The sequence below is a fragment of the Andrographis paniculata genome, unplaced genomic scaffold, assembly GCF_009805555.1.
Source record: "Andrographis paniculata isolate CXL003 unplaced genomic scaffold, ASM980555v1 Contig53END, whole genome shotgun sequence".
Classification (NCBI taxonomy): domain Eukaryota; kingdom Viridiplantae; phylum Streptophyta; class Magnoliopsida; order Lamiales; family Acanthaceae; genus Andrographis; species Andrographis paniculata.
Genome location: NW_026137588.1, coordinates 1,214,465 through 1,230,916, shown reverse-complemented (window position 1 = coordinate 1,230,916; position 16,452 = coordinate 1,214,465). Strand labels below are relative to the sequence as shown.

The 16,452-nt window shown below is 33.5% G+C and overlaps 2 protein-coding genes across 2 annotated transcripts; one reads left to right on the top strand and one right to left on the bottom strand.

Annotated features, from left to right (window-relative positions):
- Positions 1 to 11,183: 11,183 nt before the first annotated feature.
- Positions 11,184 to 12,534, top strand: LOC127255301 (RING-H2 finger protein ATL47-like). The gene has a single exon (XM_051280786.1). The coding sequence runs from the start codon at positions 11,447 to 11,449 to the stop codon at positions 12,332 to 12,334; it is 888 nt and encodes a 295-aa protein (XP_051136743.1). The 5' UTR covers positions 11,184 to 11,446; the 3' UTR covers positions 12,335 to 12,534.
- Positions 12,535 to 14,700: 2,166 nt separating this feature from the next.
- Positions 14,701 to 16,237, bottom strand: LOC127255091 (protein NUCLEAR FUSION DEFECTIVE 2). The gene is made up of 3 exons (XM_051280467.1): positions 16,073 to 16,237; positions 15,730 to 15,824; positions 14,701 to 15,466 (listed from the first exon to the last, which is right to left on the bottom strand). The coding sequence occupies exons 1-3, from the start codon at positions 16,139 to 16,141 to the stop codon at positions 15,064 to 15,066; spliced, it is 567 nt and encodes a 188-aa protein (XP_051136424.1). The 5' UTR covers positions 16,142 to 16,237; the 3' UTR covers positions 14,701 to 15,063.
- Positions 16,238 to 16,452: the final 215 nt, after the last annotated feature.

The following is a 16,452-nucleotide window of genomic DNA, read 5'->3' as shown; positions in this document are numbered from 1 at the left end:
TTTTTCGAAATTCAATTTTCCATTGCATAATATTATATCATATAAATACGAGTTTGTACGGATCTGCCACTTGAAAAGTCTATCTTGCCCCTCATTTCAAAAATGACAATTTAGCCCTTAACCTACTTTTGTACTGGCTTGAAAAGACGAGATTGTACGGATCTGCCACTTGAAAAGTCTATCCAGCCCCTCATTTCGAAAATGACAATTTAGCCATTAATCTACCTTTGTACTGGCTTGAAAAGACGTTTTGGAACCGTCGCCAGCAACCACCGTCAACCGCCCAAGACAAAACGTTTTGAAACATCGTCTGCTCGGTTACATCAACCGCCTCGCCAAACGCCTCCACCAGTTCCAGAACTCAAATAGCCCAACCGACCAATCCAGAGACCAATCGCTATACCAAAAGACTTCTTGGCCGCACCAACCAAGCGACCTGTCTATCCGCCTGCGGACCAGCTGACTTGCCTATCCGACCGCAGACCAGCCGACCTACTTTATCTGAACGCACACCATCAGACCTGTCTGTCCGACCTGTTGACCATCAGACCTGTCTGTCCGACCGCTAACTATCCGACCGAGGACCAACCGACCATACCAACCGACCGACCGAGGACCTTCTGACCTGCCAATCCGACCGCTAACCAACCGACCTGATCATCCGACCGAGGACCAACCGACCAGACCAACCGACCGAGGATCTTCCGACCTGCCTATCTGACTGCTAACCAACGCACCTGACCATCCGACCGAGGACCAACCGACCTGAGCGCAATTTTTTTTCCTTTTCCACCCGATTTCGTGTCTATCTTCCTTTAAGATCCTGCTATCCTTATTATTATTATTATTATTTTTTTTTTTTTTTTTTTTTTTTGCGTAATAATTATCAAAGTTGAAATATCCTTGCTATTTTTGACATTTCAAAACTCATAAAGAGATGCAGGGTCACCCTTCTTATCTCAAACATTTCATCTACATTCTCCTCTATTTTATTTTTTATTGTTGTTGATGCAATTTTTCAACAATAAAAAGTAAAATCTGAAAATAAAGTGTTGATGTATTTTTTCAACAGACAAAAAGTAAAATTCAAGGATATGGAAAATATCCTTAAATTTGATTAATTAGCGCCTGAGATTAGGAATCTCTAATTCCTCCTTTATTGACACGTGCCTTGCACCGTCTCGCCAAACGCTTCCACCAGTTCCCAAACTCAACTTGCCCGACCGACCATTCCAGAGACCAATTGCTAGACCAGCCGACCTACTTTATCCGACCTGCTGGCCATCAGACCTGTCTGTCCGACCTACTGACCATCCGTCTGTCCGACCTGCTGACCATCAGACCTGCAGACTTCCCGACCTAAGGACTTCCCGACCTGATCACTTTTCGGCTTGACGACCTCCCGACCTGAGGACTTCCCGACCTAAGGACTTCCCGACCTGACCACTTTCCGTTTTGAGGACCTCCCGACCTGAGGACTTCCCGTCCTGACCACTTTCTGTCTTGAGGACCTCCCGACCTGAGGACTTCCCGACATGACCACTTTCCGTCTTGAGGAACTCCCGACCTGAGGACGTCCCGACCTGAGGACTTCCCGACCTGACCACTTTCCGTCTTGAGGACCTCCCGACCTGAGGACTTCCCGACCTGAGCGCAAATTTTTCTACTTTTCTGCCCGACTTCGGGTCCTACCTTCGTTCAAGACCCTGCTACCATTATTTTTATTATTATTATTATTTTTGTACGTAACACCTTAAATTTGATTTTTTAGCGTCTGAGATTAGGAATCTCTAAACACTGTACGGTACATAAAAGGAAATTGATTGGAAAATTAAAATGCTGAAAATTTAAAGTGGTGATCCCCAAATCTGACTTTGCTTTGTTGAAGTTGATTGAAGATGCTTGAAAATAAAAAATCTAAATCCTTAAATATTACTTGAAAAGACGTTTTGGAACCGTCGCCAGCAACCGCCGTCAACCGCCCAAGACGAAACGCTTTGAAACGTCGTCTGGTCGGTTACATCAACTGCCCACTAATTCCTCCTTTATTGACACGTGTCTTGCACCGTCTCGCCAAACGCTTCCACCAGTTCCAGAACTCAACTGGCCCGACCGACCATTCAAAAGACCAATTGCTAGACCAGCCGACCTACTTTATCCGACCGCAGACCATCAGACTTGTTTGTCCGACCTGCTGACCATCACACCTGTCTGTCCGACCTGCTGACCATCAAACCTGTCTGTCCGACCTGCTGACCATCAAACCTGTCTGTCCGACCTGCTGACCATCAGACCTGCAGAATTTCCGACCTATGGACCATCCGACTCGCTAACCAACCGACCTGACTACCCGACCGCAGACTTTCCGACTTGTCTGTCCGACCTGCTGACCATCAGACCTGTCTGTCCGACCTACTGACCATCAGACCTAAAGACTTTCCGACCCGCTAACCAACCGACCTGATTAACCGACCTGAGGACTTTCCTTCCTGATGACTTTCCATCTTGAGGACCTCCCGACCTGACCAACCGACCTGAGCGCAAATTTTTCTACTTTTCTACCCGACTTCGGGTCCTACCTTCCTTCAAGACACTGCTACCATTATTATTATTATTATTATTATTTTTGTACGTAACAAGACCTTATGTATTAGTTGATTTGGGTATTAAAACTTGTATGTTGTTATACACGAGATTGTATGGATTTGTCACTTGAAAAGTCTATCATGCCCCTCATTTCGAAAATGACAATTTAGCTCTTACCCTACCTTTGTACTGGCTTGAAAAGACGTTTTGGAACCGTCGCCAGCAACCGCCGTCAACCGCCCAAGACAAAACATTTTGAAACGTCGTCTGGTCGGTTACATCAACCGCCTCGCCAAACGCCTCTACCAGTTCCAGAACTCAAATAGCCCAATCGACCAATCCAGAGACCAATCGCTAGACCAAAAGACTCCTTGGCCGCACCCACCAAGCAACCTGTCCATCCACCTGCGGACCAGCTGACTTGCCTATCCGACCGCAGACCAGCCGACCTACTTTATCCGACCGCAGACCATCAGACCTGTTTGTCCGATATGGTGACCATCAGACCTGTCTGTCTGACCGCTAACCATCCGACCGAAGACCAACCGACCAGACCAACCGACCGAGGACCTTCCGACCTGCCCATCCGTTCGCTAACCAACCGACCTGATCATCCGGCCGAGGACCAACCGACCAGACCAACCGACCGAGGACCTTCCGACCTTCCTATCCGACCGCTAACCAACCGACCAGACCAACCGACCAAACCAAACGACCTGACCCACCGACCTGAGCACAAATAATTCGATTACATTTTTGTTTTACAGTTTATATTTCAAATAAATAATGTTTCACTACATTACATTATAGAATAGTCACGCGGTATACCGCGCAAGAGCGTGTTCTAGTGTATATATATATATATATATATAAAGCTCATAATTCAAATAATTACAATTTAAAATAAAAACTTTGACATATTAAAAGTACATAGGGCAGTTTGTGTTGGATGAGCAGTGACAAACATCAATTACAGGAGCAGCTGGTAATATGTGTAGAGTGAGAAACTGCTCCGGCTCATAATAAAATATTAATTTTTTTTTTTTATTTTGGTATATCTCAATAAAGTATTAATTTTTTTTTTAGTAAATGTACTATCTACCTAATATTATAAAAATCCTTACCACTTTCAATATATTATACAAATATCATTATCTTTATATCTAATAATACTGATAAAGTCATTTTAGTCATTTCTACTTTATTCCTACTATATCACGATATAATACTATTATTTTTAAAACTCCGTACAAAAAGCAAATAGATACATAGTTATAGGATGGAGGGAGTATAATATTTTTTCATGTTTTTCAATATATAGCATCAACCCCCTGTCGTCTACACTTAACAGATCTCATATGCGATAGTGAACATTGGTCAGTTCAAATCGAAAAAATCAAAATTTTATTCAGTTCGGATTATTTGGCTTGGATTGTTCAATTAATTGGTTTGATTCGGTCCGAATTTATAATTTTCAGTTTCAGTTCAGTTATGGTTTTCAATTTTTAGTTTTGGTTAACCGAAAAAACCGAATTTTTCAAAATAATGAAAAATTATATATTAATAAATAATATAGATTATAATTTTGAGTATTTGTATTTGATTGTATATTAAAAATATTTATTAGTAATAAATAAAAGTTCGATTTCTTCAGTTTTAAACCAAACCAAACTAGTTTGGTTCGGTTTATTTGATTTTGAAAAACTTTGGTTCGATTTCGATTTCAATTTCAATTTTTTATAAATTGAACCGACCGAATGCACACCTCTAAATGTGATTTCTAAAGTTGGCACATTTTATTGATACAATATTATTGACGCGTGTTGCATACACTTTGCTAAGTATAGATGGTGGATGAGTTTGATGCAGTATTCTAAAAAATATAAGAAGATATCACACAATTTTTAAATTAAAATAAAATTACGTCAAGTTTTCATATCTTAAGTAAATTTTATTCGGTTTCACCAAATAATAATAATACTTCCTCCGTCCCAGATACCGTGTTTCTACAGTATTTTAGGAGGGGTGTAATCAGTAGATAATTAAGAATGTATTAGTAAAAATAATTATCTTATAATATAAATAATTATAAATTAAGATTAATATAACTAATTAATTTAATTAAAATTAAAAAAAAATAAAAAATTTAAAATGAGATTAAAGTGTGTAATTATTTTCCAAAAAAGTAAAGTGACATGGTATATGGGACGAATAGAAACGGCAACGTGAATATGGTATCTGAGACCAGGAGAAAGTAATAAATAAAGATGAAGAAGAGGTTCGATTGTACAGTTAAAAGGTAGGAAGGGGCCCTTTTCTTAATCAATAGCAATATTCTTCTTACAAGTCAAAGTTGGGGTTGGACACAACTCAAGCCAAAGAAGACAAATACTTACTAGTCAGGTGCATATGTAATGAAAGGCAAGGAGGCAGCCCCCTCACCCCACCCCACCCCACTCTTTTATTTACTACTTATATATATATTTTAAATATATGTATATATATATAAATTGATTAAAAAAAATTATCAAAAAATATTATAAAATTAAGATCTATTTAATTTTAATTTAAATTAATATTATTATTATTTAGTATGTATAATTTTAAATAAAAATACATTTTTTAAAAAATATTTATATTAAAATATTATTTAAATAAATAATTAAATTTAATAATTAAATTTAAATTAAAAATAAATAAATTTTGAATAGTGAGAATGAAATAATTTTAATGATTTTTTTATTAAAAATAAAAGTTCTCTTTTATTTGTCAATTTCCAACAATAATAAAAAAAATATCGACACTATATAATCGTGTATTATTTATCAATATTTTTAAAGATATTTAATAAATGTATATCATATTACAATTTACTAAGCAATGATGAGCCCTAACCAGTATGATAACTAGCCTAGTTTTTAAAATATGATTCGAAAATATAATTATTCGAAAATGAATAAATATATACTTTTTATATGTATAAATTAAATAAAATTTATTATTTTTTAATATTCGCCCCCTTCGGCTAAGTTTTGGTTCCGCCCTCTTCTTGTAGAGACAGACAAACATAAATGCCCGCCTTACTATTCTATATAGTACTTCCTCCGTCTACTTAATAAGTTTATATTTACATTTTGCGTCATTATACTTACTATTAAAAATATTTTTATATTTGTATAATTTTTTTATACAAATGTCATTATATTTGTATTATAAAATATTAATAGAAGTATTTTTGTCATTTTTTCTTTATTTGTACAACGTTTAGATATAATAATTAATATTTAAAGATCGACATGTAAAAAATAAATGTCAATATTGTAAGTGGATGGAGGTAGTGTTATTTTTATAAATTATTATATTAAATTATTATTTATATTAAAATTTCAATTCAAAATTCCTAAGAAATTTTGAAAAAAAAAAAACCATCAATTATTTGATTTTAATTTGAATAATATTTTGATGTAATATTTTATTTTGAATTACATATTTAATGATCTAAACCCTTGGCGGTACAAGATGTCAAAATTTTAAACAAACAGGTGTGAGTTTGTTTTTCACAGTGCGGAGTTATTTTTAGCCACTTTTGTAAGAAACACAATACTCATAAAGTAAAATTTTTAACTTACGAACGCTCAAAAATTCATTTCAAGAAATTATCAATTTTATAACGAAATTTTTTTATTCTTAAATTCATTTTTTTCATTACTAATGATATTAGAGACGGAATTAGAGATGAAATTACGTTAGCTACGTGAACTTTATGAACGAAATTCCGTTACAAATATATATATTTTTTTGCAGTGAGTGTAGATCAATTTGATCAAACTGGATTATTTAGATTTCGTCCGAGTTCAATATTGTGGTTGTTGTGGTAGTCTTGAAGATGCATTGGGTAATATTTTATCCGCCTCACATAATTTGTATCTATTTTTTATTTTTGTCATTCTCACATAACTTGTCATTTTTTTTGAAATATAATTATACACTTTAATCACATTTTAAATTTTATATTTTTTTAACTTTCTTAATCTTAATAAAACTATTTAGTTATATTAACTTTAATATATAATTATTTTTACTAATACACTTTTTAATTATTTACTAATTATACTTTACCTAAATTCATGGGTCTACATTAGCACGTCCAAATTACATGTGACGGAGGGAGTATTTAAATTGACAAAGACAAAATAAATACTCCTTCCGTCCCAATACAATAGTCTTGTTTACCATTTTTGTCCGTCTCAAAACAATACTCTTATTTCCATAAATAACATAATCACCGTAAAATTACCCTTATTTTTTTTATTTTCATTACACAATTGCTACTACTTTTTACACTAATACACTCACAAAGGCAAAAAAGTCTTTTATCCATACTTTTTATCAACTATCAATATAATTTCAATATTCTTTAAATCTCGTGTTCAACTCAAAGACTATAGTTCTGAAACGGAGGGAGTAGACAACGGCGGAACTACATAGGGCTAAAAGGGTCAATTGACCCTCAGCCCTCAAAATATATGTATTTTTTAAGTAAAAAATAATAAATTATGTATTTTATAGTAATCTGCCCCTCCTAGTTTTTTATTTTGTAATGTTAAAAATCATAAAATTTTTATTAGTTTGTTGATTTATACTTTTAGGGTGTGTTTGTTTGGGGGTTTGGATTTTGAGTTGGGATTTGAATAATAAAAATTTTGAATTTGCATAGTTGTATGATGTGATATAAATATGTGTTGATACGATGTTTTGAATGTAAAATTAATTTTTAGTATAATATAAAAAATAAAAAATAGGTGTTTAATTTAATATTCTTGGGGAAAAAAAATTAGATGAATAGTGAATTTAAAATTCAATCCCCTAAACAAATACACCCTTACTCTTTAAATTTTATTTTTTACAGTAAAAAAAATATTAAATTCTATATAGTTTTGTTGAAATTTTTTATAAAATATTTAAAATTTTCAAATTTTTTTTTTCCCTATTGTGTACTATGAATTAAAAAAAAAAATATTGAATCAATAATAAAAAAAAAAAAAATCTATTTTTCGACCTGCTGGATCGAACTTTTACTGCTGTATTCGTCACTGGGAGTTGATGATTAGTCATAATCGCACTGAGGGTCAGCTGAGCCTTGGAATTCGATATTATATCAGATCGATCGATTGCATGCGTGCGAGGGAAAACAACCTCCCCTCTCTCTACCTTTTTTTCTTTTGTCCCTTTTCATGTGTTCTTCTCAAGCAAATTCACCTACACTACACACCCAGGATGTCAAATAGGGCGGGTTAGTCCCGGATTCGTTTTTAATGGGGCGGGTTCGGGTTTAAATAATATGTTTTGGGGCGGGTTGTGAATTTAAAATTTTAAATCCGGCCGAGTTCGGGGCGAGTTACGGGTTTTACTAAAACCCGCTCCAACTTGGACCCGGATCCGAACTCGGATATTTTTTAAAATTATTATAACTAATATATATATACATTTATATAATAACAATATATTATTTATTTATTTAAATAATTTTAAATATAAAATTCAATTAGTTGTCTGCTTCAAATAATTTTTTAAAATTATTATACTTAATATATATATTTATATAATAAAAATATATTATTTATTTATTTATCTTATTTCTATGGATCAATATTTGATTGTTTTTAAATTTTTTTTTTTGTACTTTTAATGCTATTTATTTTAGTATTCGATTGTTAAAAAAAAATTTATTATTATATTTTTTTAAAAAAAGTGGGTTTGCCGGGTTGGCCTCGAACCCGGAGAGTTCGGGACGGGGCAAGTCCTGGGGCCAGGTGGAAGCGGGGCAGGCGGGTCTCGGATCCTAATATTTTCTAGCGGAGCGGATCTCGGAGCCTGTAAAATCTGTTCCGTTGACATTCCTACACACACCATGACACCAATATTATTCAAAATTATTTACAATTATTTGTTCCAACTCAATACAATTTTTTTTTTTTGTTCTTTTATAATATATTAAAAGATAAAAATATTTTATTAATTAAAAAAATATATAAGATAGTATTTGACATTTTTACATTTGTAAATACAAAAGTACATACATATATATTTATAAAAATTGTGGATATTTGTAGGTATATATAGATTACGTATGCTGCAGTAGAAATAAATATTTCATCGTACCATTATAAAGTAAATATTTATTTTTGCTGTAATTTAAGAAATATTGTATTTTATGATAGTAGATGATAGTCTTGGTATAAAAAGACATGCTCCTTTTGTATATATACCAGTAATTTTCTCATTTGTTTTTTTGTATTTTAATATTTGAATATTAAATATTATATCAAAATATAGTAAAAAATAAAAAAAATAAAAATATTTCTATTAGTATCTTATAATACTATTATAATGATATTTATATAAAATACAATACAAATATAAAAATATTTTTAATATTAAAAACAATGACGTCAAATTCAAATGAAAAGATTACCACCGCCCGGAGGTAGTATATTTTTATGATTAAAAAACGGGTGTAATAGTATTTATGTAAATAAATACAAATGCTAGGATGTGTGTTATGTACGGTAGGGTCCACGCTTCTAAAAAAATTAACATTATCACTTTGTAATTAGACAATCCAATATAAAAATATTTATATTTTGTTAATGGACAAATGAAATACTCCCTCCGTCCAGCTACAAAGTATATATATTTTTATTTTGGGACGTCCAATTACAAAGTAATTATTTTATTAAATATCCCATTTTTTCACAAATACCCTTACTTTACATTACATCATTACTTTTATACCAAAAAGCAAGGACAAAAATGTCATTTATACTACTTTTACCTACCCACTATAATTAAAATACTATTATTTTTTAAACCCCGTACTAAAAATAAATGTATACTTTATACGTGAACGGAATGAGTATTTTTTTTCATAAGACATTCTAATACAGTTAAAATGATACATTTAACTGAAATAGAGAGAATACTAATCATTATTTCTTCGGGCAAAAGATCATATCAAAATACTATTTAAATCAAATTTAAAATCAAAACAAACAATCCCATTAAAATCAAACTAAGAAAGAATAGGGCTAAACTCATCCTACCCTAAATTGATTCGATACATATATAATAAGTTATAGAAGTAATTCTTTTTGGTAGAGAATATAACTTTACTTGTGTGGAGATGATCTTGTCTTCCTCCTTAAGTCTACAATGGAAAACATCAATCATTCATATAACTTTATTTTTTTATTTTTTTATAGTTTATGTTTCTATATACCAAAAAAAAAAAAAAAAAAGTTTGTGTGAATGGAGGATTTCATAATTACCAAACATTGACTACAATAGTAAGTCATAAAATAAGAAATATATATATATATATATAGGCAAGATTGCTTATAATTTATGGAAGAGGATCAAATGCTGAAAGAAATAATTTCAGCACATAGCTGAATGGGTAAAAGTTAGTAATATTAATTTATATCATTAAATTATATAATTAATATAATTATGTATAATTAAATTTTAGTTATTCAGTATGGTGTTGAAAAAGTAATTTCAGCACCAAATTCATGTTGATAATATATTTAAAAAAGTGCATTATACAATTTTATAAAATATTATATAGAAATTTCCAAATTGTAAGTACATTTATCATCGTAAAATCAGTTCAAAATTTATTAGCACTTTCTTAGTCTTCTTTGCACATAATTTTTTTTGTTTTATTTAACAAAACTCTTATATTCATATAGAAATATATATAAGCAAAAATACTTATAATAATTTATTTATAGTTGAAAAAGTGTTGTATATATATATATTATTTCTTTCTTACAAAAATTACATCAAATAATTATATAAATATAAAACACAAATGAAGCACACCCTTATGAACTTCACAAGTATAAAATTTTATGCATTATTCTAATTTATTCAAAAGTATATATATATACTAAAAGTTAGGGGTGCCAATTCGTGTTTTTGGGTCGTGTTCGTGTCGGATTGAGCCATGAGGATAACAAAAAAACTATCAACCCGAACCAGACCCAAAATTTGACCTGAAACCCTAAACCCGAACACGATACGAATTCTTTCAGGTCAACCTGAATTAGTTTCAGGTCACCCGAAATCCGAACAAATCCGATACGAACCCGACACGAAACAGACCTGAAAATTTAAAAAAAATTAAATTGGTCTAAAAAAATATCATTTTTATTTTAATTTTTATATTATTTTATATTTAAAATAATATAAATATTATAAATTAAAATAATAATAATAAAAATTTCAGGTCAATCCGAAACACGAAACCCAAAACCTAACCTGATTTTGAAATTTCAGGTTATCAGGTCAACCAGAAACACGACCCAAATACGACACGAATTTTTTTCGTTTCAAGTTCAGATCGACCCGATTTTTTTCAAACCCGAAATACCCAAACCCGAACCTGAAGAATTTCAGATCGAACGGATTCGATTTTTCGGATCGGGTTTACTTTTGACACCCCTGCTAAAAGTCGCATGTAATTTAAAGTAGGATGAAGTAGTTAAAAATTAAACAAAAACAGAAGAAAATGACATGAGAGAGAGGGACAGAGAGGTGAGAGAGAAAGGAGAAGTGAAGGGCACGAGGAATCATAATTCATAACAAAATGGTAATGTTAATGTTAGTAGCAAAACCTTTTTTACCAATCTTGTTTCACAAACCAATCTTCCATTGCCTTTTTCTCATCCCATTCTTCAATCCCATATCTAGTTCATCACCAACTTAAACCTCTCATGATCTCTTCAAATTTCACCCGATTTGTCGAAAAAAATTGTTGGATTGTGAAGCCTGATTATAAAACAAAAATAAAAAAAAAATGAGCCGGATTAAAATCAGCCCGATTGTTCTATTGGTTATAGTGATATTATCGCTCGGGTTTTTCATGCTCGGTGTCATCCAACTCCTCGTTCGATGCCTAACGAAGCGCGCGGCGTTTTCATCGATCTCGCGCTCCAATAGCCTTCCCGCCGGCGCCGTCGTCGAAGGCTCGAACTCCCACACGTTCCAGCGGCAGCTGCAGCAGCTCTTCCGTCTACACGACTCGGGTCTCGATCAATCCGTGATCGATGCGCTTCCCGTTTTCCGTTACCGAGACGTCGCGGGAGCGAACGAGCCATTCGACTGCGCCGTTTGTCTCAGCGAATTTTCCGACACCGACTGCCTGCTAAAGCTCATTCCCAGCTGCAGCCACGCCTTTCACATGCACTGCATCGAAACGTGGCTTCTGTCAAACTCGACGTGCCCTTTGTGCCGAGGACTTATTTCTTGCGACAAACCCACGCGGCCGAGGATGAAATCGTCGCGTCCCGACGAGGGAGCGATCGAAAATCAAGAAAACGTCGCGACGGTCTTCTCGATTTCGCTCGGGAAATTCCGAAGCGCGAATGCTGATGGGTTTGGAAAAGAACCCGAGGCGATTGGAAGCAGCAGTAGTATCGACGCGAGGAGATGTTTTTCAATGGGCGCGTTTCAGTATGTGATCGACGGGGCGAATTTGCGAGTCACGTTAACTTCGAGCGACAAAGGCGGTTGTAAGAAGAAATCGAGAGTGAATAGGCCGTATTGTGAGGATAGTAAAATGGAAAGCATCGAAACGATGACGGATGGGAAGAGGATTGGGCTTCTTCGGAGTAGAGATGATAGCTTCTCTTTGTCCAAGATTTGGCTATGGTCGAAGAAGGCGAGTTCGAGCATGCCTATTTAGGACTATTCTTTTCATTACATTGTAAAAAGATGTTCCATGAGGACAAGATTTAGAGTATGGCTAAGTAGATCATGAGATACATGAAAATAGATCGAAATCGAAGCATAGGCATTGTTTGAGAGTGTAAAAACGGCGGATTTGTTGCGTTGTAACGGTTAATGACGACCAAATGCATTGTCGAGTATTTCTTCATTTTGTTACCCTCAGAAATAGGTGTCTTAACTACATTTTTATCGACTTCGATTACCCGAGTTTGATCTTCAAAGTTCAAACTCTTTGGATGTTGGTTCACTAAGGGTGGGTGTGTTTAGGGGTTTGGATTTTGAGTTGGGATTTGAACAGTAAAAATTTTGAATTTGAATAGTTGTATGATGTGATATAAATAGGTGTTGATGTGATATTTTGAATGTAAAATTAATTTTTAGTATAATATAAAAAATGAGTTTGATTTGATATTTTTGAAAAAAAAAATTGGATGAATAGTTAAAATCTAATACAATCCCTCAAACAAGCACACCCTAATTAAAAGACGAGCTAAGAATGACTAAATTCTTGAGTTATGAATAAATAACCGGAAAAAAAAAAATGGACACAATTTGATAACTCAAGAAAAAGCGAACACGTTCGCAATCAAAATCGAGTCGACCCAAACTCGAAACGAAAAAAAAAATTGTGTCGTGTTCGGGGCATATTTCGGGTTGACCTGATAACCCGAAATATAAAAATCAAGTTAGATTTTTTGGTTTCGTGTTTCGGATTGACCTGAAATTTTTATTATTATTATTATTATTATTTATAATATTTATATTATTTTAAATATATATAATATAAAAATAAAAATGATTTTTTAGATTAATTTAATTTTTTTTTAAGTTTTCGGGTATGTTTCGTGTTGGGTTCGTATCGAGTTTGTTCGGATTTCGAACAACCTGAAACGAATTCATGTCGTGTTCGGGTCTAGTGTTTCAGGTCGAATTTCGGGTTCGGGTTGACAATTTTTTTGTTATCACCATAACTCAATCCGACACGAACACGACCCGAAAATACGAATCGACACCCCTACAAACAAAACAAAGCATCTTTCACATCCATAAATTCAACTTTTATGTCGTGCATAGCAGCAAGACTTAATACAATTCTAACACATGATATATTAACAATCGGCAAGAAAATCTCATTAAAATCAACACTTTTTCTTGGGTTGTGGTCTTTTACCACTAACCTATCTTTTTAATCTTGGAGATGAATAATTACCTTAAAATTCTATAAATCCATCCTTTTTTTTTCTCCACCTTTAGGTACTTCCACCAAATTCTAAGTGTGATCTTCATAGAAAGACTTTTGTTTGACTTCATTTTCTATGGTACAATTATAATAGACTATGTCCATTAGAAAGCCTGAGTTGAATGATTCAGAAACATCTACAACAATGTCATCAAAGTATCTCATATGTGATATCTCATCTTATTCTTCAGCATAATCAATTGAAACATGCATTTTTAGCTCAAAGTTGTTAGTAGTTATCGACAATTCGACATTATCATAATGCTCATAAGTTTTAGCATCATACCAGCAATGTGAGGATTAGATGCAGTCAACCAAACTAGATCAATTTCAGACAAGGTATTGTCTTCTTTGAGTGTCGTCCTTTACGCCTTTTCAATATCAGTACGATCATAATATTTATAGCCAAATTCATCTCGATCATAATTAATAAAGATAGCACTGTCAAGTCTTCATGTTCAACTTAGATCTTCACACAAATCCATTGCAGACAAAAATTCGCAGATGATCATACTTGATATCTATACCGAACCAAAAATTTATATGTCACTTTAATGTCCCAAGGAACCACTAAGTTCAGATTAATAACATGCTTCAGAAAATATAGACCTAACTCTCTCAATTACAGTTCTACGCATTCTCGTTTATAGACTATTCAATTAAGCAGTCTTTCTCGTCATCTTTTCATGCTTAATACTTCAATTTTTTAAATAAGCATAAAATGGCCTACGATACTCTCCCACCATTGTCTATATGTATTTCATGTCTTGCCCGACTATCGTTCAATCAAATGCTAAAACTTTTTAATCTTGTCGAGTGTCTAGTCTTTATTCTTTAGAGTATAAATCCAAAGTTTTCATATCATTAATAAACTAAAAAATTAAAGTGTAATATAAAATGATTTAACCAACAAGTTACATATATTAGCATTTACCTGTTCAAGAATTGGGGCTTTCTTGAGGGAGAATGTTTCTTTAAGGATACTCTGGTCTGTTTTCCAGCCATGCAGTAAAATTGTATTTTTCAACAAATTATACATTATATTTTCATCTCACGAAACATCTTAAAACAACAAAAACTACTTCACCGAAATAACATCATAATTCTTAATAATTTCACAGTACCTAATACCCAACAACAAAAATCTTAAATATTCCAAAACACAGAAAGAAACACAACTTTAAAGCACAAATAATACTACTATTTGTCTAGCTAGAACTAAATTCCGAGCACAGCATACATTATAACATCATTCCGGCTGGACCACAACTAAACCATCTATGATGGATAGACATACCAGCAGTTAGAAAATAAGCATCAACCTCAAAATCTCCAGTAGTCAGCCGACAACTAGGAAAGATGAAGCTTATGAAGTGGGATCAGTTCAACAAACATCAGCCAAGTTTAACAAAGCAAATAGCGAGCTTAGCATACGGAATCCTTACCTACATCACTGCCGTGTTCCCTATTCCACTGTGAACTTTGAGGTAGATCTTCCCAGCCTCATCCGAACTCGCAGAGTCAACTGCAATTGCCCCATACATTGCACGAAATGCGCCACAAATAACAGAAGGAGCAGAGGCATTTGTCTTGTGTGAGACTCTAACAATCCTCTCCAACCCCAGATGCACACCGTCTGCATTGCAAGAACCGTCCACCTTAGATGCATCTGCAATACTGTCACTCAAATCCTTGGATGAAGTATCGACATTTTTGGATAGCAACTGCAGCGCAACCGAGGATTCGATTACATTTACGCCCAATAAACCTAATGCCTTGTTGTTCTCCTCCGAATAAGAGGCGTGTGTCATTGCTCGTCGCAGCAGCCCAATGTTCTTGAATGTATAGCTTATCAACAATGAAAAATGAAACAAAGTAACACCTTTCAACTCAAAAATATGGATACAAGAGGATATCAGCTACTACCCAAACTAATCACACATATGAACTAGAAAGTAGAAACAATGATAATCCATTATCAAATAGTCAGTAACTAAATCATGAATTTCGAATTGCACAGCAATTGCAAACCAGGACGGAATTAGCCAAAGCAACACACAAAATCTTCACAGAAAGACCTAAATTGGAAAGTAAATGAAGCGTGCGGTTACTTGATTTGCCTCTGGAGATTGTCCAGAGCAATGGAGAACGGCGTGGAGACCTTAACCGATACATTGATCAATGGCCGCCGATCTTCGCCAAAAGCCTTTTGAACAACATTATAAAAATGAACGCAAGGACAAAAAATACAGAAAAAAATAAAATAAAATGGTAAGAGTTTCGAGCGATCTTCAACAAAAACTTTCTAATTACATCAAATATAACAAGAAAACATAAAATGCATAAAAATAAGAAAGCAAAAGACAGTGTTATGAGGCATCAAAGGGTTTCGATTTATCGTGCTTGCGCGATTACGGTAGAATCCATAATATTTCAGGTTTCTAGTGAATCTACCTGCAGAGTGGGGGTGGGGAGAGCAGTTAGAAGGCAGAGCGAGAAGAGGTGCAGGGAATCCATTTTCATTCTCCGTTGTGAGCAGCCGAATTTGAGCGAGGGTGACGAGTCTCTGGTTTCGATTTTCAAAGTCAAGTATGCTAGTGTGGTTCTACTCTTATTTATCTGCTCTTCTTATTTAGACTGTCCCCAAAACAGAAAGTAGCTAAGCTAGGGTGTGTTTGTTGGATTTTGAGATATAAGTAATTAAAATTTTAAATTTGAATAATTATCGTGATATAAATAGATTTTGATTTATATGTTGAATGTAAAAATAATTTTTTAATATAATATAAAAAATAAAAAATAAAAAATAAAAAATTAATTTAATGTCTTTTTTT

Bases quoted from the DNA above. Each gene is read 5' to 3' on its own strand.
- LOC127255091 (XM_051280467.1), bottom strand. From the start codon at position 16,141: ATGAAAATGGATTCCCTGCACCTCTTCTCGCTCTGCCTTCTAACTGCT. The intron at 15,825-16,072 runs GTAGATTCACTA...GTTGTTCAAAAG, and splicing joins TCCCCACCCCCACTCTGCAG to GCTTTTGGCGAAGATCGGCG. The intron at 15,467-15,729 runs GTAACCGCACGC...ATTGTTGATAAG, and splicing joins AATCTCCAGAGGCAAATCAA to CTATACATTCAAGAACATTG.
- LOC127255301 (XM_051280786.1), top strand. From the start codon at position 11,447: ATGAGCCGGATTAAAATCAGCCCGATTGTTCTATTGGTTATAGTGATA.